Source organism: Taudactylus pleione, unplaced genomic scaffold, assembly GCF_031769625.1.
Source record: "Taudactylus pleione unplaced genomic scaffold, aTauple2 ptg000133l, whole genome shotgun sequence".
Taxonomy (NCBI): domain Eukaryota; kingdom Metazoa; phylum Chordata; class Amphibia; order Anura; family Myobatrachidae; genus Taudactylus; species Taudactylus pleione.
This window is the reverse complement of record NW_028284535.1, coordinates 3,084,647-3,111,454: the sequence shown is the minus strand read 5'-3', so window position 1 is coordinate 3,111,454 and position 26,808 is coordinate 3,084,647. Positions and strand designations below refer to the sequence as shown.

General features: G+C 46.5%; 1 protein-coding gene across 3 annotated transcripts in view; it reads left to right on the top strand.

Moving 5' to 3' along the window:
* CPNE9 (copine family member 9) overlaps positions 1 to 26,808 on the top strand; it is a 384,344-nt gene that overhangs the window by 53,109 nt on the left and 304,427 nt on the right. For all 3 annotated transcript variants that reach the window (XM_088473286.1, XM_088473287.1, XM_088473288.1), the window contains 2 exons: positions 15,535 to 15,575; positions 17,639 to 17,685. In XM_088473286.1, the coding sequence (XP_088329412.1) occupies positions 15,535 to 15,575; positions 17,639 to 17,685 (88 nt within the window). The remainder of the gene's footprint in view (positions 1 to 15,534; positions 15,576 to 17,638; positions 17,686 to 26,808) is intronic.

Sequence of the window (26,808 nt, the reverse complement as noted above, 5' to 3'; positions counted from 1 at the left end):
ATATCTCCTTGGGATGCAGTCAATATCCCGACCGCCGGAATCCCAAAGGTAAGTAACGGGATTAGGGTTAGACACTAGGGGGAGAGGGTTAGGGCTAGGCACTAAAGGGGGAGGGTTACGTATAGGGTGCGGGGAGGGGGAGGTTAGGATTAAGCACTAGGGGGAGAGGTTAGGTTCAGGCATCGGGGATGGAGGGATAGGGAGAAGAAGAGGGTTAGAATACCTACCGACTGCATTGTGTGTTCGTGGGAGGGTGGGGCATGGTTATACCATCCTTCCACTCCCGGGCTTCTACAGTGGCCAAAGTCCATGTAATTTGTACCCACCACCCCCATTTGGGGCACCTATTAGCATGAGAGTATTATGGAGGTGTGACCATGTCCCACGACCACGCACCATAGGGACATACTGTAGGGGGAAATGTATTCAAACTTAGAGAGATAAAGGGGTCTATGTACTAAATCTTGGGGAGAGATAAAGTGGACGGAGATAAAGTACCAACCAATCAGCTCCTAACTGACATTTTTCAAACTCAACGTGATCAGAGCTGATTGCTTGGTACTTTATCTTCGTCCACTTTATCTCTCTTCAAGGCCTAGTACATAGAACCCAAAGTACCAACCAATTAGCTCCTAACTGACATTTTTCAAACTCAACGTGATCAGAGCTGATTGCTTGGTACTTTATCTTCGTCCACTTTATCTCTCTTCAAGGCCTAGTACATAGAACCCAAAGTACCAACCAATTAGCTCCTAACTGTCATTTTTCAAACACAGCCTGTAAAGTGACAGTAACTGTGGGTACACACTGGGCGATTAAAGTGGACGACTGAACGATATCGTTATCGTTCAGTCGTCCACTTTATTGTCCATTTTTAACCCCAAAACGATGAACGATGACGACGCGCGTTCCCGCGGGTCGTTCATCATCATCGTTCATCGGGTATACATGCAGGCCAACCTGACGATCTCGTCAGGTTGCTGCATGTTGGGGAATGGGGGAGAGAGCCCGGGGCTGAACGATATCGTTAATGATATCGCTCAGCGGCTGTGCTCAATGTCATGAACGACATTGGAGCACAGCCTGCCAGGTACACACTACACGATATCGCTCAGGGAGCATATCGTGTAGTGTGTACGCACCATTAAGAGCTGGTTGGTTGGTGCTTTATCTCTCTCCACTTTCTCTCTCCAAAGCTTGATACATCTCCCCCATAGGTGCAAGGGCATGGGTTGGCTCAGCATGTCGGAAGTGCTGGGTATGACCCCATTACATGAGCATTCACTTGTCGTGCTTTGACTGTTACAAAAGTTTGGGAGCTTTATATTTCTAACTATAAAAGTCTGATTTTATAATATTAATTCTTGAGAAAGCATTGAAAGCTGTGAGAAGTCACACACGGCTGACTGTAAGAGAAGGATTCTTAGAGATTAACTTGCAGCTGTATGTAAACCAGGGCGCTTTACAGGGGAGCAGCTTCTGCAGCCACGGTACAAGGTTACACAGCATAGTCGAAATCTTCTTACTTAATCCAATTCACCTCAAACAAATGCTCTGCTGTGCCCTAACAATGCACTGTGCAGCCTATGTAGATGCTCTGGGGTCCCAGGAATTGCAGGAACGTGTAAGCCCAATAAGCCTTATACCCGCTGGGTTTATATTTGCATTCAAAAATACAAGTGCAAAGTACACGTCAAATGCATTTGACATGTGGTTGTTAAATAGCGTTTTTAGGGCCTGGTTCAGAGGCGGGTGCAAGTTGTGTCAGTGCTGCGTCTTCGCTAGCAGCGGATCTGAGAAGGTACGTAAATGATGGAGGTGTAATTTGTTGAACTGAGGCGCCCACCGGAGCCTTCTCAGATCTGCTCAGACATCCCTCACATGCCCCTCAGACATCCCTCACATGCCCCTCAGACATTCCCCACAGGCTTCTCAGATATTCCCCACATGCCCCTCAGACATTCTCCACAGGCTTCTCAGATATTCCCCACATGCCCCTCAGACATTCCCCACATGCCCCTCAGACATTCCCCACATGCCCCTCAGACATTCCCCACATGCCCCTCAGACATTCCCCACATGCCCCTCAGACATTCCCCACATGCCCCTTAGACATCCCTCACTTGCCCCTCAGACATCCCTCACTTGCCCCTCAGACATTCCCCACATGCCCCTCAGACATTCCCCACATGCCCTTCAGACATCCCTCACTTGTCCCTCAGACATTCCCCACATGCCCCTCAGACATTCCCCACATGCCCCTCAGACATTCCCCACATGCCCCTCAGACATTCCCCACATGCCCCTCAGACATTCCCCACATGCCCCTCAGACATTCCCCACATGCCCTTCAGACATCCCTCACTTGTCCCTCAGACATTCCCCACATGCCCCTCAGACATTCCCCACATGCCCCTCAGACATTCCCCACATGCCCCTCAGACATTCCCCACATGCCCCTCAGACATTCCCCACATGCCCCTCAGACATTCCCCACATGCCCCTCAGACATTCCCCACATGCCCCTCAGACATTCCCCACATGCCCCTCAGACATTCCCCACATGCCCCTCAGACATCGCTCACCAGCCCCTCAGACATATTTATGAACATTTGCTACACAAATCCTCTCCCTATGCAATGCTTTCTGACCTTCTCTGTGCACTCATTAACATTGAAACATCCACTTTTCACCTCTTTATCCTGTGCTCACCTTCTCATTCTCTAGCTACATTCATGCTCTGCTCCTTTTCCTGCCCTCTCACTGCCATTACTTCTGTCCGAGCACAATGACCACACTTCCCCTCTGCTCAGTAGTTTTCTCTGCCTACCGCACCCAAAAAGATTGCTGGAAATATGGTGCTTGTGCAGAAGATATCAGAGCCATTGCTATCTCATCAGCACCAGTGGTGGATTTCCCACTAGGCACATACCTGCAGCACACCAGGACACCCCTCCCCCGCACCAGAATTGCTGATCCATTTTTTATGTAGCACCAGTGAAGGGGGGTGGGGGGATAATGGGCAGCGATTTGCATGCTGAATGTACGGGAGAGTTTGGGGATACTACATGTCTCGTTGCTTTCTTCCTGGAGGCTTCAACTACAGGACCAGCAGGCCCTGGCCATCATGATTGAGGCAGAGCCTGAGCCATCAGTGACACTATCATGATGTCTTTGCAGAGCCGCCTGTCACTTCTGCCGGGGGTGGCTCTGCAGCTATACTTCACAGCCTGAGATCGCGGAGGCTGTGTGCAGTTGTGAAGGAGGTGGGCAGGTGTCCAATAATATTGTGCCTAGGGGTGTCCTGAGCCCTAAATCCACCGCTGATCTGCACAGATGGCAGCCGGGCAATCTAGACTCTACCCCTGTGGGTGGAATGGCGAAATCCTTAGGCCGCGGTGGCAACTGCTAGCTTTCAACTCTGGGCCTGCTTCAGAGCTGAATGCTCTGACCAGAGCGCTCGCTCTGAATCAGGGCCGTCCTATTTAAATGTGGAGCGGCCTTTTGGACGCTCGCATAGCTGTGGGTTACCACCCACAGCTTATGCGAGCGTCCATGATGATGGTCGGGCTTGCGACGAGACCCTGCGGTAGGGTCTGGCTGACGCAAGCCCTGGAGTGATTTTGGCTCTATCAGAGCCAAAATCACTCCCACTGACATCACTAGTGATGTCAGTGGGGCCGGACTCAGACGGTAGGCCTCCGTCTGGCAGCCACGCCCCGGAACACCCACCAAAGGGGGCGTGCTGTCACTCACCATCGACAGCACGTCCCCTTTGGTGCGAGACCCCGAGCGACGTATTCCTCGTCGCTCGCCGGGTCTTGCTCATGCGCCCAACATCGACCCGCTAGCGAGCGACCTTCGCTCGCGAGCGGGTCTGAATGACCCCCTCTGCCTCTTGTGCATTAATTCCGTACCACTGACGATGAACCTCACTACTAACTGGGTGCTGTTAACTACTATGATTTTAATCCCTGCCTCTGGTTGGGCAGTTTAGTACATTGCTAAAATCTCTAATAGAGAAGCTTCAATTCTTACTTTAGTCCTCCTGAGCTTCCAGTGGGAAAAACAAACAGAACAAGTTTGGATCAGTAGCACAGTTGTAGTTGGGGTTGTCCATCGATGATTGATGGTTGGAAAACATCACTGTTTTGCGCCCGATGTCAATGTTTTTAACATTCGATGGTGGGGTTCCAATGTTTTCCTTCAGGGCATCCTTTTGCTTGGGCATCCCTTAAGCTTCTTTCATTTGCGAATGCTCAGATGCCAACCTCCGATCTTTGGTGGCTGACGACCCCTATGATGGACAAACCTTGTTGTAGTAATTAAGGACTGGCTGGTTCTTCTAAATTTAGATTTGTGATTTAACCTGATTGTCTTCATTGAGGAGGGTGGGGGCTGCTGGGACAAAATTAATCAAAATCTTTTACATTAATTGAGTAAAAGTTTTATTCAGACAAATATCAGTAGGAGTAAATGGGTCAGGTTGTCACATCTGAGACCGCGTTATGTACCTATGCTGTAAACAATGACGGATATTTTAGTTACCCTCTGCTGCGAAGTGCAAATCATGTTTTCATGTTTGTATTATTTGGAACTGTGTCTGCTACAGGAACTGTAATTCATTATCTTGTGTTTCCTAATTAAATCGTACTCATGTTTTGCCCAGGGAGGGCGAGTTAAATTCAGCCTTTCTTATGAAGTGATCAATATTATGTTTACAGCGAGCTTGTTCCCTATTAGTGCGCTGGTCCATATCAATCTCCTGCTCTCTGCGGAATAGAGGACCTGACAACCAATGTAATATTTTTTTTTTCTATGCATTGTTCCACAGCCAGCCTGTGCCGCTCACTCTGACTCCTGACAAAATTTTTTACATATGTCAGTAAGATTACTGACAGTCAGCAAAAGAGTCAATTTTATTCTCATTAGTAACAAAAAAAAGAGAGATCGTTACGTATAAAGCAGTCTACTAATCTGCATACTGCATGAACCTCACCAGTAATTGTGGGAATGTTTACCTTCTACACCTGACACCAATTGCCCTCCGGAGGGTACTACTTGCACTTTTTTTATGTATTTCAGATGATAATGGCTTACTTAAAAAAAAACAAAAAAAAAACGTATTTTCCCAGAAAGGCTAATGGTGCATACACACGATCAGATTTTTCCTTCAGATATGAACGATAACGATTTAAAAATCGTTCAGTCGTTCATATCTGAAGGAAAATCGTTCATATCTGACATGCCTGAACGATGGACGATCAACGATGCGCGTTCCCGTTTGTCAGATAACGATATCTGACATCTGATGGGTTTGCAGTCAGACTTGGACGATTCCATTCATTTTAATGCAGTCAAAAATCGTTCAACCGTTCAAATCGTTCAAATCGTTCAAAACTTTGGTCAAATCGTTCAAATCGTTTAATCGTTCAGTCGTTCATCTGACAAATCTGACAAGTCTGACAAATCTGACCGTGTGTACGCTCCATAAGGGTGCGTACACACACAACGATGTAAGTAATGAACGATTTTCGTTCAGTTTTTCTCTTGAGAAAGTGAACGAAAATCGTTTTACAAAGTAGTTGGTTTTACTTTACATAATAAACGATTTTCTGTGTGTTGAAAGAAAAATGTTGCAACTTCCATTGAAAATCGTTCAGTTGGCCAGTCTGACTGAACTACAATTGACAAACATGAACGCGAATGAACGATAATAGTTAATCGTTTTACACTGAACGATTTTTTGAACGATAAGGACGTCGTTATAGTTAAATCGTTCAAAAAATCGTTGTGTGTGTACACACCTTTAGGGGTAAATTTACTAAAGTGAGAGTTTTTAGAAGTGAGTTTTAAAAGTGATGTTGCCCATAGCAACCAATCAGATTCTACTTAATATTTAACTAGCACCTTCTAGAACATAATAGCTAGAATCTGATTGGTTGCTATGGGTAACATCACTTTTAAAACTCACTGCTAAAAACTCTCACTTTAGTAAATTTACCCCTTAGAATTAGAAGGTTTACAAAGTCACTGTAATATAAGCAGCTTTAAACCTGGTAATTCGTTGATAATGGGAAAATATTATATATACTAAGTAACATATACATATGTTATACCCCTTTCACACATAGCCTAAATGTATGAGTTTTTGCTGGTGCCACCACACTGACCTGGGTGTAAACTATGTGTGAAAGGGCCCGACTTGGGGTTGGAATCCCGGGTCTGCGACCCTCCTCCAGGGTCGGGGATTGAGACCCGGGATATTCACTGTTTAATAGACCCGCGACGGTCTGAAAGGGGTATGAGAGGTAAAAATAAAACGAATAATAGAAAAAGGAGATGGATTTTTGTCTGAAAAGTGAGCAGCTTTGTTATTGCAATAAATAGATGGCGGCTGTTCATTGTAGATGGCATTATATTACGGAGTCAGTATGTAATACTGATTCTGTAATCCCGACAGCGGAAGCCCGGCAATGGTGAAGATCCCGATCGCTAATTTAGGTAAGTACCCCTAACCCTACCCTCTACCCTAACCCTCCTTTAGGGGTGCCTAACCCTAACATCCCCCCGGAAGTGCCTTACCTGAAGTCCCCCCGGTAGCCCTAATACCTAACAGCGTCCCGGCTTACCTTCGTTCGGTATGTTGGGTGTCGGGCTCCCGGCGTACGTCTAATGACAGGTGTCGGGATTTCAACGCCTGTCATTAGTACCTTGCCGGGATTTGACAGCCAGGAAGCCGGCGGTCGGCATTTCGACCGTCGGCTTCCTGACTGCATCCCTTATGTTACACAGTCAGGTAGAAAGACCCAGCTGCATTGAGTTCAACATTTCAGAAATGATCCATTGGAAAGCAGGACAAAAGCTCAAGTTTAGTGTCACATGTGAGGGAGAAGCATCCTCTATGACTCAAAAAATGGCAGCTGGATAAATTAAGTGTCAGATTGGGGCATGAAAGTTCCACCGAGGCAAAGCAATGATAGGGGCCCATTATTGTGTGCATGTAACAGAAGGGGTATGGCCAGGGGACATGGTCATCCCATGGAGGATATCTCTCTGGGTTGGGTACGGGATGCCAGTGCTCGGGATCCCGGCGATCAAAATCCTGACACCTGCATCCCAACATGGTAGGTATCCTAACCCTTCACCTAACCCTCCCTCCCCGCTAAATCTAACCTTCCCGCCTAGTGCCTAAACCTAACCCCCTCACACCCTAAATCTAAGCCTCTCCCCTTAGTGCCTAACCCTAGTTCCTTACCCAAGCCCCTATCCCTGCCCCTACTACTTACCTTCAGGATGCAGGTGCTGGAATTCTGACAGGTGTCGGGATTCCGGCATCAGTGTTCTAAGCCACGGCATCCCATGTAGCAGGATTATGACTACATCCAATCTTTAACGCCAGTTATCTGGCGTTGGACACAGACGTGCCTCTGTTTCGCCACATAGGTTTATTTTAGGGAAATTTTGTTAATACAGGCAGGTGGTGGTTTGGCGATTAGATTTTTTTAAGAGGAGAAAAGGGAGACCGATACAAAAAGGGAGAGAAAGAAATGGGAGACACCCACAATGCAGAGTATCACAGACTATGGGGCCTATTCATCAACACTAAAATAACGTTTTTAAGGACATTTTCCTTAATTAACGTTATTTTAGTATTCATGAAGATACTTAGCAAGAAGATATCAGTGTTATCTCCTGTGCTAAGTCCCCCTGCGTTAATTTCCACACTCCCCATACATTAGTACATTAGTATGGGTTAGTACATTAGTATGGGGATATGGAAATGATGGTATTCATTAAATTCCGAAAATGATGTATTTTCGGAATTTGATGGAGTTACTATTCGCCACTGTGAGGTGGCGAATAGCAGGTAACACTTACCTGCTTACAGCTGTGCGGGTCCCCCGACGTCTCCCTCCTGCGCTCTGGTGCGTCCTCTGGCTCCGTCTGCTATGCGGTCATGTGTTCTCCCAGCAGAACACAATAAAGTTTAGAGAAAAAAAAATGTTGTTTTTTTTTTCGAAACAGTACTGTGTGCTGCTGGGAGACCACATAGCAGACGGAGTCAGAGGCTGCTGCGCGGGCAGGTAAGTGCTGGACGGGGGGAGCTGAGCGGGGGCGGAGGGGGGGCAGGTGAGCGGAGGGAGGGACACAAACTTACCGCATCTGTAGGCAGTGCTGCGCATGCGCTGGTTTTACAGATGTAACAGCGTATGCTCAGCACTGCCTACAGATGCGATAAGTTAGAGCAGGCAGGGATAACTATTTCCCGAAAAGCTGTCATTGCAAAAATGCCAGCTTTTCGGAATAGATAGTTATAGGGAGGAGGAATGATGAATTCCTCCGGTAATTAGGTTGAACTCCATGCGAGTTCTAAACCTAATTACCTCCAGGGAAAGTTTAGTTATGATGAATAGGCCCCATAAAGTGAGCAAATAAAGATATATTGTGAAACAGTTACACATGCAAAATTAGAGAAAGTCACAAAGAGGTGGAGAAAGGAACAGATACACCCATAGATGGGTACATACACATAGGGGAACAGAGGCACAAATGGGGATACAAATGAAAAGATAGACTGGCACAGACGGAATCGGTATGATATCCCGGCGGCCGCATGGCCGGGAGTTCGAATCCCGGCAGCGGCAACCCGACAAAACAGCAGAGCCCGGCAGCGGAAGCTCGACAGCGCTGGAAATCCCGATCGTCCTAAGGTAAGTATCTACTAATCTAAGCCCCCTAACCCTAACCCTCCTTAGGGTTGCCTAACCCTAACCTCCCCCCCCTGTGCCTAACCCTAATCCCCCCTCTAAGTGCCTAACCCTAACCCCCCCCTCTCCCTGCTGCCTAAACCTAAGTCCCCCGGGGGGGTGCCTAACCCTAACCTCCCACCCGGGGGTGCCTAACCCTAACCCTCCCTCCCCCTAGCCTAACCCTCCCGGGGGGTGTGCCTAACCCTAAGTCCCCCGCGGGAGCCCTAAACCTAACCCTCTCCCCAGCGGCTGTCCGCTGGCGGCGCCCGGCATCCCTTCGATCGGGATGCCGGGCGCAGGGCTCCTGGCGTCGGAAAAATGACAGGTGTCTAGATTTAGACTCCTTTCATTTAACCCTCGCCGGGATAATGCAGTCTGGAAGCCGGCTCTCGGGCTTATGTCAGCCGGCTTCCCGATAGCAACAGGGGAAAGACAGGCTTGCACAGACAGAAAGGAGAGAAACTGGCACAAACATAGGAAGGATAAAGAATGCCACAGACGGGAATGGTAGAGAGACTGGCATATAAAAGGGAAGAACAGAAGGCAGGAAATGACTGGCATAGAGACTGGCATAGGCACGCCCCTGGCACAGGAAAGGGAGAGAGACTGGCACAGTCAGGAGAAGGCCAAAGGTGCTGGCACAGACAGAAGGAGAGAGATGCAGATTGGCTGGCACAAACAGAGAAAAGGCAGAGAAGCTGGCATTGACATGGGAAGGGCAGAGAAGCTGGAGTAGGTATGGGAATGGCAGAGCGGCTTCCATAGACAGAGGTAATGCAGAGGGTGACACAGGCAGGGAAAGGGCAGAAAAGCTGATGCAGATAGGCGAATGGCAGTTGGGTTCTTACAGATGGGGGGGACAGAGAGGGTGGCACAGACATCGGTACTGCAAAGAGGATGGCGAAGACGAGGAAAAAGCAAGGAGGCTAATACAGATAGAAGGGCAGAGAGACTCTCACATACTGGAGGGACAGAGAGACTGGCACAGACAGGAGAAGGGAAGAGGTTGGCATTGACAGGGGAAGGGCAGAGAGACTCATACGGGAGGGACAGAGAGACTGGTGCAGACAGTAGAAGGGAAGAGGTTGGCATTGGCAGGGGAAGGGCAGAGAGACTGGCACAGACAGGAGAGTGGATCAGACTGACACAACCAGAAAAGAATGATAGAAAAGGGATAGAAAGATATACTTCCAGTCCTAGCTCCATGAGCAGTGGGGAGAAGAAGTAATTTGGCAGGACCCCCTCACCTCTGGGTCCAGTAGTAGCCCCACCCCCTACGCCCCCTGTAGCTCAGCCACTGATGTGGTCCTTCATTAAATCATGCCGACACTTGCATCAAATTATGTGTTTACCATTTGTTTCAGAATTAAGGACCTCATTCAGAGTCAGTCGTTGCGGCCGTACGGTCGTACGGGAAAAGGGGCCGCGTATGTAAATGATGCACTCGCAAGTTGCGTCCCTAAGATCGGATCGGTAGCTGGCCGACCAAGGGGAGGAAGCGGCCGGAAGACAAAAAAATACGCCCCCTTCTCGTACGCATTACACGACATCTCTGGGCATATAAGGATTAATCGAGACCATCGGAGCTGGTCGTAGAGCATAAGGTTGACCATACCCTCTCTTAAGCTCTACGATCATGTCAGTGTACAAACCTCCCATGTCACGTGTGCCATGACACTACTTTGTTAATTATGCACTCCCATAAAACGCCGTTCGCATAATTAGGCACGCCTGCGTTCGGATCTCCACTCCCCCGTTTTCAAGCACCTTCCCCTGTTACCACCCACAAACTCCTCAATCTGTCACTCAAACTACCGACCTGGCTGTGTTCAAGGAGAGAGAAATTTCTGATCGTAGCAGCTAGTTTGCGCATGCGCATTGCGAACTTTACGCATTCGCAGTATAGCGAACATCGGTGGCGTACGACCGTGAGGCCGCTACGACCGACTCTGAATGAGGTCCTAAATCTCTCAGCAACCATTTATTTATGATTGACTAGGTGTGTGTGTGTGTGTGTGTGTGTGTGTGTGTGTGTGTGTGTGTGTGTGTGTGTGGTGTGGTGTGGTGTGGTGTGGTGTGGTGTGGTGTGGAGGGAGCGTGGGCGTGGCGGTGAATATGCTTACAGGTAGCAAACTCCGGTAATGATGATGAATGCCCCACAAGTAAGAAGTTCCCATCTATTATAGCAAATGATTGCGCCCTCTGTCCCTGGAACTTTTAGTAATAAAACTGTTATGAGAGATCAATCTTTCTGTGTATGTATTAATCACGTTACTCATCAGTTTGCTCATGACCCCAGGGCTATGGATTTTTATTTGCCCAATGCGCCAATCTAGAGTTTCAGTGTATTAATGCGTGACCTTATTAATATGCCTATCATGTACACGCCTACATATGAAGCTTATTAGCACGGGATGAACAAATATTGGAATGTGCTAGGGCAGTATTTTGACACTTGTTACAATTCATGATATAATTACACACAGTAACTCCTCTGATTTACATTTTAACTCATGAGCCAATATACAGTATATTAATATATATCTGACATAACTAATATGGGTAACCTTCTTTGAGCCTGCAAAAATGAGCCCTGCAGGGGATACCCCATCTTCTGGCATCATGGCGCACTTTTGCGCCCTCTATTGCGCCCACTTGCAAATGGGAGATTTCTATTTTTAATGGGATACTTAAATAGGAATGAGTGTATAGAGGCAGCACATATTTTGAGGTGTATGGGCATTCCTTTGTAAACAGATGTCTCTCATGAGTAATCACAAAAATAGGTTTAAAAACAAAAATTTTTTAGGAGGACAGTTGAGAAGTTTAATCCATACAGTATTTGCTAACTCTCCCTCATTGTCAGGAAGACTCCCTGAAATAGTAGCAATCTCCCTGTCTCCCTGAAGAGTCTAGTAATCTCCCTAATTGCACCTTACCCCCATTATGAAGCTGTTATATTAAAAAAATAAATATATATATATATATATATATATATATATACATTCAAATGGGATCATTAGTATCATTTCCTTGCATTGGTTATAGGGCACAATGGGGCAGATGTATTATAGCGGCACTTAACGTGGCGCTATAGCGCTTCCTGCTTCACCTTTTTACCGATGCGAAGCAGGAAACACTAACGATGAGATGTATTAACATCGGCGATCCCTGCTTAGTGCTGACGCGCTGTGTCTCAGTCCAGCCCGGCTCCACTGAGCATGCGCGGGATCTGGCAATAATCGCGAGATCCCGCGTGCAGCCCTGGAGCCGGCAGCCCCCGCAGCAGGGACAGCGCTGTCCCTGCTGTGGGGATAGGCTAGCGCCAGGCTGTAACTGTCAATAGCGACAGCTGCAGCGGTCAGGCGAACTGACTGTTCATACATAGCCCAGGCTATTGGCGCTGCAATCCTGTAAAGTGAGAGTTTTTAGAAATGGAGGTGTTGCTCATAGCAAGTTAGCAACCAATCAGGTTCTACCTAACATTTAACTATCACCTTCTAGAAGATAAAAGCTAGAATCTGATTGGTTGCTATGAACAACATCTCCACTTCAAAAAACTCTCACTTTAGTAAATATACCCCTAAGATCACTACAAAGTCCTTCCCTGGTGTACAGCCGTGTGTCCGAATGTGCAAGGACTGAGATGTCCACTGTAAGCGTCCTGAGACACTGAAATACTGATTGGGGTATCGCTAAGACACCTCCCAGTGACCGGCCAGGAACGCCCGCTACATTTTCAAAACATTTCTGAGACTGCGCGTCTACCTGTGCGTCTCAATCGCAACCCCACTGTCTGAAGCATGTACACCGCAACTTAGGGCCTGATTCAGACCCGCTCGCAAGCGCTATGCACTCGTAAGTGGGTCGACGGTTGTGCATTGTGCATGTGCGGCGTGCGCAATGTGCGTGCGAAAGCCCCGGAGCAAGAGAAATTCTCTCGCTCCGGGGATCGCTAGAAACGGGGCGGCTGTCGATGTTGATCGACAGCTCGCCCCGTTTTGTAGGCGGGGCGTGGGGGGGTGGCTGGACAAACGGAGGCGTTCCTGGACAAACGGAAGCCCGATAGTCCCGACCATCACCTGGCCGCTCGCTAAAGCTGTGGGTGGTCACCCACAGCTTATCGAGCGGACAGGAGACCGTTTTTTTTTTATTTTTAAAAGCGGCCATCCTGATTCAGAGCGAGCGCTCGCTTTTTGCGAGCGGCTCTGAATCAGGCCCTTAGACCCGTGCACAGAAGGATAAATTGCTCCAGTGCGTCCGGATGGCTGCTGTACCCGTCTCTGAATCAGACCCTCACTCTACCAGCCAGACCCATGATCCCGTAAGTGAGGTGCAGAGCGATTATCTGGCAGACAATGAGGCACCTTTGCACACATAGAAATGTATTATAGAGTTGCCTTTTTGCACATTTGTAAATGACCTTTGCAGCTTGCAGAATAATATCCACGTTTTTACATGTATATTTGTAAACACTGCATCCAGATAAGTAAAAGTGTTCCAGGATTAATACACAGTGAAAATAATAATGAGCTAGGGTCCTATCCATAGCAGCTACAGGAATGAGAAATGGGAGTCTAAAATAAGAGTAACTTGCATTATTTATAGATAATAAATATTCTACATGTGTAATGGCGCGCAAACGAGTCCATTTATATGCAACGTCCATTCTATATATCTATATTAAAGAGACAGTCGCAGCAAGTAACCGGAAGGAAACATAAAAGCAGAACTACAGTGATAAGATAGGCGGCACTCACAGGCTTGTGAAAAAATAAGCACACTTCCTATAAATATATAATATATATATTTAGCTTATCAAAAGGTTCAGGAACTGGGGTAGAGCTATAAAAAAACCAGAAAAAGAATTTTATAAATATATAATATATATAATATATATATATATATATGTGTGTGTGTGTGTATTATATATATATATATATATATATATATATATATATATATATATAGTGTTTAGGTAGGAAGGCACTTACTAAAAGTTACCTAGCGGTTCTCACAATTGAAGTCAATGGTGGGAACCGTTCAGGACTGGCTCAGAACAGCCTGGTGCTGGTTGTGCATTTAGGGGGGACCCCAGGTCATTTTTTTTTCTACATTTTAACACTTTACAACCTTTTTACACAAGGATGCATGCATGGGTCTCACTGATCAGGGAATGCATTTGTGTAATTCATACCTGCTCATGCTAAAATCACCAGCATGAAGCAGGTCTATTATTTTGGGGAATTGAAGTTTGACTTTGATTTAGTGTTCCTTTTCAAATTGAATATTAGTAAATCAGGGTTTTCTATGTTGGTGTATGTAAAAGTAGCAGTGTTTTGACAATGGTCGATTTTGAGTGGGATTCGGTTTTATGTTCGATTTGACATTCGATTTTCCCTTTAGTAAATCTCCAAAGACAAAATCAAATGAAAATCGAATGCAAATGGAGTGTAAAATCACTCAAAACTAAAAATCGAACATTAGTAAATATATCCCTTGGACAACAAGGCATAAATACATCAGACAGGTACATGGACAGCCAGACAGGCACATGGACAGCCAGACAGACAGCAGACAGACACATGGACAGCAGACAGGCAGATAGACATCAGACAGGTACCGTACATGCTCAGCCAGACAGGGACATGTACAGCAGATAGTCAGACAAACAGCAGACAGACACATGGACAGCAGACAGGCACATGGACAGCAGACAGACACATGGACAGACAGTCAGATAGACATCAGACAGGCACATGGACAACAGACAGGCAGATAGACATCAAGGTAGACATCAGTCAGGTACATGCTCAGCCAGACAGGCACATGTACAGCAGATAGTCAGACTGACAGCAGACAGACACATGGACAGCAGACAGACAGTCAGATACACAGCAGACAGGCGCATGGACAGTCAGACAGGCACATGGACAGCAGACAGGCACATGGACAGCAGACCGGCACATGGACAGAAAGTCAGATAGACAGTAGACAGGCACATGCACAGACAGACAGGCAGATAGACAAACAGGTACTGTACATGCTCAGCCAGACAGGCACATGGACAGCAGACAGGGACATGTACAGCAGATAGTCAGACAGACAGCAGACAGACACATGGACAGCAGACAGGGACATGTACAGACAGTCAGATAGACAGCAGACAGGCACATGGACAGCTGACAGGCGCATGGACAGTCAGACAGACAGCAGACAGGCACATGGACAGCAGACAGGGACATGTACAGACAGGCGCATGGACAGTCAGACAGGCGCATGGACAGTCAGACAGGCACATGGACAGTCAGACAGGCACATGGACAGCAGACAGGCACATGGACAGATAGACAGTAGACAGGCACATGCACAGACAGACAGGCAGATAGACAAACAGGTACTGTACATGCTCAGCCAGACAGGCACATGGACAGCAGACAGGGACATGTACAGACAGTCAGACAGACAGCAGACAGGCACATGCACAGACAGACAAAACTGCACAATGGGCCTAATTTATTGCAGTTTGATTACTCAGAGGCCGAGGCCTGAGGCTGTTTACAAATATAAAACTTATAAAACTTTTCATTCCAGTTGAGTAAAATGCTAAATATACCGTATAACATTCTCAGCTATGCAACTGATTGATTCACCTGAGCACCAGAAGGATTTGTATCACAGTATTTGTTCTAGACTGTTGACCTCTAGACATTGTAAAACAAAACTTTACTTGAACCTGGATCTCTCTGACCAGCTCATTATTTCTTTTGTTGGTCCATAGGAGCCTGCTGGATATGGATACATTTTCCAAATCTGACCCAGGTAAGTGCTGAGTCTGATCTACTTACTGACACTGGGCTGCCATCTGGTGATCCCCAATGAATAGTGAGCACAAACGCAGGGGAGGCCCAGAAACCGCAGGTCTGTATACATAGGGCCTGATTCAGCAAGGGTCGCTGATGTAATCCATGCTGCAATCGCGCGAAAGTATGCTAATAACTGCAATGGCAGAGCACCCGCACGGACAACATGCAGACGCCCACCCCCCCTCTCGCCCATCCGTAATACCTTGCAATCCATCCAAAACATCGGTAACATCGAAGTACATTTGAGCCTCTCGCACAATTATGGCAGGTCAGACCTCACTTATAAATTGCTAACTTTGGTACTTCCGTATCTTTGCGGCCCCCTAGTTATGCTACTTACGTATCTTCACTATTCAGTGAAGATACGTAAGTAGCGTAAACTTGAGGAAATACCAATCGGCCCCTTGCGGGCTCGCTTCACTCGCCACGCTGCAGGCACGGTGGCCCACTGAGATGGTAGGGAATGACGTTGGATGGTAGGGAATGACGTTGGACATTAGCGTAAAGATGAGCCAGTGTCCAATGTCATTCCCTACCATCCAATGTCATTCCCTACCATCCAAGTGGGCATGGAGGGGGAATAAATCCAGCATGGCGAGCGCAGCGAGCCTGCAAGGATCCGAATAGTATTTCCTGGTTACGCTACTTACGTAGCGTAACCAGGGGCCGCAAAGATACGGAAGTACCCTAAGTTTCCTGTACGCAGTGAGCACTCAAGCTGCGTAGGGCACCGCAATGGCTAATTTATGCCCCGGTAACGGCGTTCAAACGCACTGGCATGCCTGTGTTTCTCCCTCTTCCCCCCCCCCCCCCCCACTTTTGATTGCAGTGTGATCGAGGTAAAGCATTCGCGCACTGTGATGCATGCGCAGTACACCATAATCGTCCATCTGCGTACGCGATTGCTATAGTGAGCCTCGCTGAATTAGGCCCTAAGTGCGCTTGTCAAGAATGACCTCTTCTTCCTTGGTTGGATAAGCTGCCTCTCCACCTATTATAGCACAGCGTAGCTGAGTCAGCTGATATCCAGCCTATTGTATGAAGGGGCGGATCTGATAACTGCACCATAGAGACCGTTGTTGAAGGATATTTTATAAAATGTAGCCCTATATTGTGAGGGGTCAGCTCTACCTATATTGTATATAAGTGCACAGTATAAATGTACAGTGAGATCCCTTTAAATGCACAATGTCATATATATATATATATATATCTATATATCTATATCACCATCCGAGTCAGTCCAGAACCAGGATTAACAGGATTAAAAATGGCTAGTTCACGGTTACATATACATGGCGAGTTAATCACAGTGACAGAATGGAGAGTGTCGGACAAAGAAGATAAAAGTACTTCAAGTAGATCAAGTGAATTTTTAATAGCATAATAAACCTTTTGCTATGGCTTTCATTGCTACAAATTGCCGGTATCAGAGCAATAATTGGTACTGAACTGCACTGCAATTAACTTCTCCACTCATGTTGGAAGATGGTATCGCAGCGAAACGCGTAGCAGTAGGTTCATGCAATCCTGGTTAACATTATATTTCTATCATTGTGGCTGGGAGCAGCACTTTTCCAAATGTCATTAATATCTCACTTTATTGTAAATATCATTTTATCCAGTTTGTTCTGGTATTAAAATTGCATTTGATATATGCAGATCTCTTTTATCTTCTGTCTCCAGGGACGTGCATTTGGCCGAAGGACATTTACGCTTACAATTAAAGAACTTTAATACTGTTCTGATAGCCCCTTTAAGCTAAAGGTGACAAGGTATTTTATATGGCATATACAGTATATATGGCTTATCCAGTCTCTCCGCTGTATTATGACTTGTAAAGTATTTCAGAGGAGTATAAGGATTTACAAGATGTGAAATGGTGGAGATTAAGCACCACATTCAAAACATTTATCTTTTGACATTTAGAGCATAAATAGATTATTTTGCTGTAGGGGTTTTCTGGATAGGACTCTGTTTTACCTGTGCATTAACAGCTGACATTTTCCTGTTTTGCAGTGGTCGTCTTGTATGTGCAGGGGATTGGTAACAAAGAATGGGCTGAGGTAATGTAACATTCTGTTTTCGTCAACTTAAACTTAGATTTAAAGATGCTGAATGAACCTACCTTAAATGATAAATTGTCCACCATTTGCAAAGCACTTTACAAACTTACAAGAGAAGCATAAATGTGCTATTGGTTTATTGTTACTTTTTTGTTGGGTATATGCTGAAATTATATGGCTGTAGCGCACGTTTTCCCTTATGCACGTATCCCAATGTCAGTGGTGCTATTTCTAAAGGTGTCCACTTATGCTGTGAAATAGTGTGACTAAGGCCGGGTACACATTAGAACGTGTATCCCAGCCGACCCGACGCCTGATGGAAGTTTATATCGTGCGGCCCTAAACACTGCATGATCCGGTATACGTCCGCACGATATACCCTTCCCATCCCGCATTTGCCTGCATGCCGTTATCAACGTGGTCGGCTCACCTGACGTGCAGCACACCCGACCCCGCTATCGATTCCTACCTATCAATTTCTACCTACCTATACCTTCTAAAATTCTCGCTATTTAGTGTAATGAGTCACACAGTAAATAAATGCTTTGAGACTTTGAGTGTGGTTCCAAAGCACAAACAGTTATTATTCAATATAAAAACAGATGGTTACACGCTGTGATCTAAATACATTTAGCGCAAATAAATCATACAGACCCAAGGTACAGTTGTTACATACGCACGCGCTCTGGACCCAGATACCGGCATCAATATAGAAACCTCCGTCAACAGCAAGGCAAGAAGACTGGCATCCAAGTTTAGAGAGCCCACATATATACACTAGCAGAGATAGGCAATACAATAGAACAATTTGGCATGATTCCATTGGTTCTTCTTCCTGGTTCTTCTGTTACAGTACAGTTCATAGGTCAATTCGAATAGACACAAACCAGCCTCCAACAGCCCTTTGTGTCCTTTTTCCCGCTGCATAATAAATCTAAGCTGGTTACATTACAGAGTACATTTTAATGTTTAACTCTATATTGTCCATAGTTTGCAGACACATGTTGTGATCCTCACACCGATGGTACCGGAAATCTGCAAAGACATGTACTAAACCTTAGATATCAAATTACATTTATTTCACAACATTAATAATACTGAATAAACCTTGAATATTACACTTTAATGCTAGGGAACCTTTTATGTAAGTGTGCAGTGTGTAAGTATTGGGGAATTGAGAAATGACGTTAATTAGCGTTGTGCGACTACGTGTTTGTGGAGTACACCATGTTTTGCAGGGTTGATCATTTTATGTTTTAGTGACTGTATTTATATGGTGAGGACTTTCAACTTCTTTCTATTGCTTGGGAATCGCACAACGCTAAATAATAGCATTGACGTATGTACTTATAATGGGCGAGATTCACTAAAATGGCTGGGCGGCCAGTCGCAAAATGGCGTCTCATTGCCATTCGCAAAATGGCGTCGCGCAGATTTAATTTTAAACTGATCCTGTCTCAGCCAATTATCTGGCTTCGACACCGCAGATGATGGACATGAACGCGCGATTGAGGGTACACACTGAGCGATATGAGCGAAATAGCGTCCTGATCCGCGTCAAAACAATATATCATACAAAATATCACCTGATGTATATCCAGACTTACAGTAAGTAAAATGGGAAGCAGTTTATAGACTGGTAGACTGAATGCCGCCAGGCTATATCCTGACAGGAGAAGCCCGACGGGGGACTAAAGATAGGCGTCGAAATACTGATGCCTATCTTAATCCCACACCGGAACACCAAAGGACGCCAGCCCGAACGAGGTAAGTCCGGGGTGTCTTTAGCGTTACCCGCACTGGGGGGAGGGTTAGGTTTATGGAGTGTAGCGGGGTTAGGGTTAGGTTATAGGGGGAGATTAGGGATAGGCACCCCCGGGGGTATGTTAGGGTTAGGCACGCCCCTCAGGAGGGTCAGGTTTAGGCACTCCCTGGGGGGGACTTAGGGTTGGTTAGGCACTACCGTGGGGGTTTTAACGTTATGGCACCCCTAAGGGAGGGTTAGGGTACTTACCAGCCAGCGTCGGGATCTCCTCCTGTCTGGCTTTGAATCGGCGGCTGTTTATACCGATCCCAGTAAAATCCCTAGTGGCCATTTAATAGTTGTCACCATTAACAAATGCATTTCCCAGTTTACCAAGTAATACAAGTCCTTTTCTTTATTTTGTGTATATTATTCTGCTTAGTAACACACATCCCATAATGAATTAATCAATGTAAAAAAAGTGGCTTTAATTACTCTCGATAAGTTTTGTAAAATCTTTTTTTTGTTAATAGTATAATGCACATCTGCAAGGGGTAAAGCAATCTAGCTAAATGGCATTGTCTCACGCTGGTCAGAGTTTCTACTATAAAAGGTCCCAGGTCATTTCACAAGTAATTACCCATTAAACCTGATTGTATAATGTCTGATGACACCCCTAGCTGTGGTCTCTAGACGGAGAGCTTTATTTAAAGTGAGAGAGTGATTTAAAGTTTAGAGAGAACACGCCCCTCCCAACTCTAAAATTTACTAAATTTACTAAAGCGTCTAAAGGTCTATTTTAATCAATTAAAAATTGGTCTAAATCGGCCAACGTTTGAAGGGCTAAAAAGCACATTTGCTAACACTTAAAAATCAATCGAAAAAAAAAATTTCTGGTAGTAAACATGCATTTTATCCCCTGAAACACAACATCGATGTTAAATGATTTAGAGCAGGGGTAACCAACCCCGGTCCTCGTGAGCTACCAACAGTTCACGTTTTCCAGACCACCTAGCAGGTGCACAGGTGTATACATTACTAACTAAAGATGCCCATACATCAGAGACCTGATTTTGCGATCCGGCGATGCGATGGGAAGTGCCAGCGTTTCCGGGTGGAAACGCCACCCCCCCACCATCGATGTTCTGCAATCCGTGGCCGGATCGCGGACATTTTCCATGTTAAATGTCGGCGATTTGACGATCGCAATCATTTTTTGATCGCGATCGTCAAATCAGGAAAATCCAACATGTTCGCGGCAATCTATCGCTGATGGATGGGCCCCATAACACATTTGAAAAGAGCCACAGGTGGAGCTAATTATGGGCCTCATTCAGACCCACTCGCAAGCGGCTGTCCGCTCGCAAGTGGGTCGATGGTGTGCACTGCGCATGCGCACGACGGAGGGAGCTCCATCGTGCGCATGCGCCAGACGTGACGAGCGAAGGACTTTCCTTCGCTCGTTGTGTCTGATCAAAGGGGGCGTGCTGTCGATGTTGATTGACAGCACGCCCCCTTTGGTGGGCGTGCCGGGGGCGTGCCTGCCAGATGGAGGTGTTCCCAAGGGAACGCCTACCGTCAGAAGCCGGCCCCACTGACATCACTAGTGATGTCAGTGGGAGTGATTTTGGCTCTGATAGAGCCAAAATCACTCCAGGGCTTGTGGTCGAAAACCCCGACCACAGGCTTCTGGTCGCACTGGCGATGGTCGCGTTGGTCAAGACCATCGTGACCATCATCCTGCTCGCTCGTATGTGCTGTGGGTGGTGACCCACAGCTATACGAGCGTCCAGGAGGACGCTCCATTTTTATGGAGGACGGCCCTCATTCAGAGCGAGCGCTCTGCTCAGAGCGTCCGGCTCTGAATGAGGGCCTATATCACTTGTGATTCTGTGAGGAGACTTGCAAAATATGCACCGTTGGTAGCTCTTGAGGACCAGGGTTGGCTACCACTGAATTAGAGCAATTTTAAATTGATTAACATTGACCTTTAGTATATTTACCCCTAAGTTTCAGCACAGTTTAGATTTGCCCCACTTACAGGGCAAATTGCTCCTTTATTTGCTTCTAAAAGCCTGCATCAGCGTGTGTGTGTGTGCAGGGCCGTAGAGAGCTGTGCTGGGCCCTTTTACTTTCGGGCATCGTGGCGGGAGCGCTGTGTGCCCTGCAACCAGAGCCCGGGTAATTAGTACTCACCCCCCCCTCTCTGCATGTGCGTTTGTGTGTGTGTGTATATAATATATATTTTTATTTTATTTTTATTTTTTTGAGATATTTTGAAAAGTTATATAATTAAATATAATGGGCAAAACTTGCATTTGCTGTAAGCTGTTAATAAATCCCTTTGAATCCTTGGAAATCGGTCCAGCTTTGCTCTTGTGCATTCCTTGACATGTTATGCTGGGATCAGTAAGGAGTTACTACTTGTAGCATGAAACTGGGGCAAGTGTATTATGTTGGATCTCCGAGAGGAGAAATCCCCCTGCTTTTAGCACACCAGATACAGCTCACTTATCTGATGCAATTTAAAGTCCGGTATTGCAGGAATAGAATAGAACCTGTAATTTCCTACGGGTATATAAAAGGCTAAGCAGGATTTGTAGCTGGAACAATTCCTGACACATCACTGGCACATTACTCTCTTTGTATATACACACACAGGGGACATAACGATACAAACAAAATACTGAGGTCTATTTACCGATCAGTGTTAGGAGACAGAGCGAAAAGTGACAAGGTGCCAGCCAATCAGCTCCCAACTGTCATCTCACAGGCTGTGTTTGAAAAATGACAGTTGGGAGCTGATTGGCTGACACCTTATGACTTTTCACTCTGTCTCCTAACACTTCTTAGTAAATAGACTCCTAAGGGTATTATTTACCAAACTTTTTTTTGCTTGAATTCCTCTGAAAACAGTGGTTTGTGGAGGGGAAGGGGGTGGGTGTTACCCGCAAAAACTAAGATGGTTTTAAGCCATTGTAGCCTTTGGGCTACACATTGCAAAATTCTCCACTAGCACATGTGTGGTCTGATAACCACGCGTGTGCAGTACCGTGGCCAGGGTTCGAACCCGATGTAAAGTGATCGCATTCAGGATGACTTTACTTACACACTGCAGGTGTGGGCTCCTATCAGGGTCCTCTGTCTCTGCATGTGACTGATGACCATGTCTACCAATACTTCATTTCTTAAGGTGCATACACACACAACGATTTTTTGAACGATTAATGTTAACGATATCGTTTATTGTTCAATTAGTTGAAAAAATCGTTCACTTTCTAAGTTAAAATGATGAACGATTATCGTTCATGCGCGTTCACGTTTGTAGTTTGTAGTTCAGTCAGACTGACCAACTCAACGATTTTCATTAAGGGAATATGCAAAAATCGTTTGTAGTTAAAAAAAAAAAATCGTTCATTACACTTTAAAAAATCTTAAAAAAATCTGACTGATAATCTGACAGAAAATCGTTCATACAATCGGTTACAAAATCGTTGTGTGTGTATGCAGCTTAAGTGACACTTCACCTGTAATAACCACGCTGACCACGTGTTATAATGTCTGGTACAGGTGAGGAGTTAAGCTCCCATAGGTCCTGGCTGTGTCAGGAATTCTTTAGCTGAGGGCCCAGGAGCTGTGCCAGACATTAGTGACCACTTTCAGTGACATTTCTCTGCTGCTTGGTAAAGTGATTTCCGCTGGATAAACCACCATCGGGTAAAGCGTTAAGGACAGAATACCCTGGCACATAATATCTACTAATGAACTTGAGCTGGAGATGTATAAACGAAATGAGATCGGCATCTTCTGGGAAATCTCATTTTGGTCATGGCAACCAGGAAAAACTAATTGAAGCATTTCATCTTTCTTTTTTTCTATCTGGTCTGATTTGATTAATTAGCTCCCTGCCCCCTTTTGCTCTCCCTGTTTAAATACATGTATTAAATATACTGCAAAGTGAGGAATTCCAATATAGTAAGAGCAGACATCTTACAGGCGAGCTGTTTCATTAAACGGCAGAATATAGCTTTTGTCAGCGGAAATCTCTGCTTTTAGCCAACATGGTACTTAAGTGGATCTTTGATCATTCAAGAAATGTAAAGAAGAAAGGAGCTGTTAGATGTACACTGAGTGGTCACTTTATATAATAAAATTGACTGCTGATAAAAATGATGTCATCACGTTGGAATGTAGTGACAGTTGTACTGACCTCTGACCCCTCCCACCGGTGTCAGAGATGCTGAGGAAAGAGTTAGGGGGTGGTGATAGACAGAGACAGCGGGTGAGGAGAAGGCCACCCTTCCGAATTCTGCTTCTCTGTCTTGAGAAATTGGTGGGGCATTGATGACGCAATTTGTTGAGAATAACTTCATAATACCGTAGCCTTGCTCTCCTCCGTGACGCATCACCATAGCTCTGCAACATGCTACCCGATGAGTCAGGCCATTGACCCTCCATCGCTGGTGCCTAAACCTAACCCCACCCCCGCACCCTATACTTAACCCGCCACTCTTAGTGCCTAACCCTCCCCCTAACCCCGCTACTTACCTTCAGGAGTCGGGATGTCAGCGCCGGCTTTCTGACAGGTGTCGGGATTCAGGTGCCGGTATTCTAAGCGCCGGCATCCCACGTGCCGGGATATTGAACGCATCTTGTCAGAACGAGTCTGGTTAATAAAAAAAACCCCAATCATTTGCTCTGTGCACAAAGTTGCTCAGTGCTTGCTGCTGAGTGCTGGCATATTGCTATGAAAACTTTTTACATATACAGTAGTACATTCGGAATCGGTATGAAATACCGCCGGTTCGATTCCCGGCAGCGCCTGGCCGACCAAAGCAGAGTTCCCAGCAGCGGAAGCCTGACAACGCTGGAAATCCCGATCGTCGATAGGTAAGTACTGACTAACCTAACCCCCTAACCCTCCTTAGGGGTGCCTAACCTTAACCTCCCCCCCAAGTGCCTAATCCTAACCCCCCCCTTCCCCGCTGCCTAATCCTAAGTCCCCCGGGGGGGTGCCTAACCCTACGTCCCCCCGGGGGTGCCTAACCCTAACCCTCCCTCCCCCTAGCCTAACCCTAACCCTCTCGAGGGGGTGCCTAACCCTAAGTCCCCCCCGGGTGCCCTAAACCTAACCCCCCCGCGGCTGTCCGCTCGCGGCACCCGGCATCCCTTCGATCGGGATGCTGGGCGCCGTTCTCCCGGCGTTGGGGAAATGTCAGGCGTCTACATCTAGACGCCCGGCATTTCACCCTTGCCGGGATATGACAGTCGGGAAGCCGGTATTACGGCAGCCGGCTTCCCGATTGTATACCGTACATTCTTATTCAGGAAAACATTATTTATGATACATTTTCTCCATATAGAAAGAACAGCAGCACCCACTCTTAGATAGCTCCTCATTACAGCTCCCACTCACTGTATGCTAAGATACCCAAACATCAGTCAGTTTACAATAAAGCTGTCGCTTGTATGGAATGACACCTCATGCATCCACTTATAAAACAGATGCTTTCATCTTCCTGTTCTAGCTCAGTTACTCTTTAAAGTTTAAACCCATTTTCAGATGAGCACACGGTTGTCATGGAGGGATGCAACTGGTTCAGATACATTGTGACATTCATGTGTTACTTTACTTGTATTAAGAGGCCCAATGTGCTTCATTATATGGCTAGTCTGCATTGTTGCGATCAGTGACTGAGGCAGCTATTGCCACATCCGTGTCCTCCCATCAGTGTGAGATAGGAAAATTGGGGATTGATCACACCAGGTGACACTTTTTTTCTAATTCTCTAGTGTCTAAAGATTGTCCTTCTTTGCACATTGTGACTACACCTTGTGCCATCTACTGGAGAAGAGCTGTGTGGGGTCCTCTCCCCTCAGCCAGCGATGCAATACGATGACTTGTTGCATACAGTTGACTGGCTGTATGCCATCTGTATATAGCAAAGCTCACTGATCCCAATCCGGTGGCTAGTATACTAAGCTAAGCACAAACTGCTAACGAATATACAAGTGACTGCAATCGAGTGGCTAGTATATAATGCAGAGCCCAAACTAATAAGAGCTGGTTTGTGCCGCTGCACAGACCGCAGGGCTCTGTAGTCGGCACTGTCGCTGCCCCATGGCCCTTGCTTATGACTAGCAGGATGCCAGGAATGCCACCCTGCAGTCAGGATCATTGCAGCAGTGCCTTTGGACCAGTGCATGTGGGGCACCTTGCCCTGGGCACCCCTCCAGCGCTGGGATCAAATGTTGATCAAATGTTGATCCCAGCTCTGAAAGTCCTTCAGTCTAGTGAGATGTGTCCCCGGCGGGATGCATCTCACCAGACTGTTCCCAGCGGTGGGTGATATTTGCAGAGGCGAGCCAATTGCGGCGAGCCATGTCATGGATGGCTCTGTCTGCTGTGTCTGATGTCAGGCGCCACTGGGCAGAGAAGTCAGTTCAGTGGTGGCGGAGGCAGATGTCGCGCGAAGAGCTTCGGCTGCCCTTGAAGAGGCCAGAAGATGCCGGGGTCAAGGCAGAAGAACTCTGGCCAGGATGGGCCAGCAGCAGAAGACTGCGGCTGAGGACAGGTAGGCTACAACTAATTCCTACCTAGACCACCAGGTTGTTGAGGGGTGTGTGCGCCGTTTATTACCTTGCCCTGGGTGCCAAACCCCCTAGTACGCCACTGCTTTGGATGTTCCAGACATTTACCCTGCGGACTGAACAGCTGATTGGAACATCCTGAGGATGCTCCAATCAGTGCTGCACTTACCAGTGCTGGCGGCCCCACTCCCCCTGTGCATGTTTGTGACATCATTACATCATGCGTTACGTCATGTGCTCAGGGGGTGGCGCAGTTGAGCCTTATTACGGCACTACTGATATGGTAACTAATGTGCAAGCTAGGGCAATCTGGTGGCTACTATATAATAAGAAGAAAGGGTGAGAATCGCACAGGACTGCTTATGATTACCTCTCTTAGGTCCCTAGGGGCCGGTGGAGGTAAGGGCCTGATTCAGAGCCGTACGCTATTTGCGGACAGTCGTTCTGAAAAAAGGGGCTGGCTATTTAAATGAAGTGCTCGCTCTTTGCGGTCTGTTGACGCCACTATGTCTGAACGAGCGAACAAAACATGCGGCCGCTATTTTGAAAAAAACGCCCTCTGGCCGCTCTCATCATAGGTCATCTCCGGTATTTATTAGATTAATCGAGTACATCGAACGGCGTATGAACTGCTCGCTATTCTTGTGGTAGCATTTTCCTACCGCAATTATGCTGCTTTCTTAATTATACACACCCTTAAAACGCCCGTTTTTACCGTTTGGCACGCCTGCATTCGGATCTCCACTCCCCGTTTTCAAGCACCTTCCCCTGTTACCACCCACAAACGC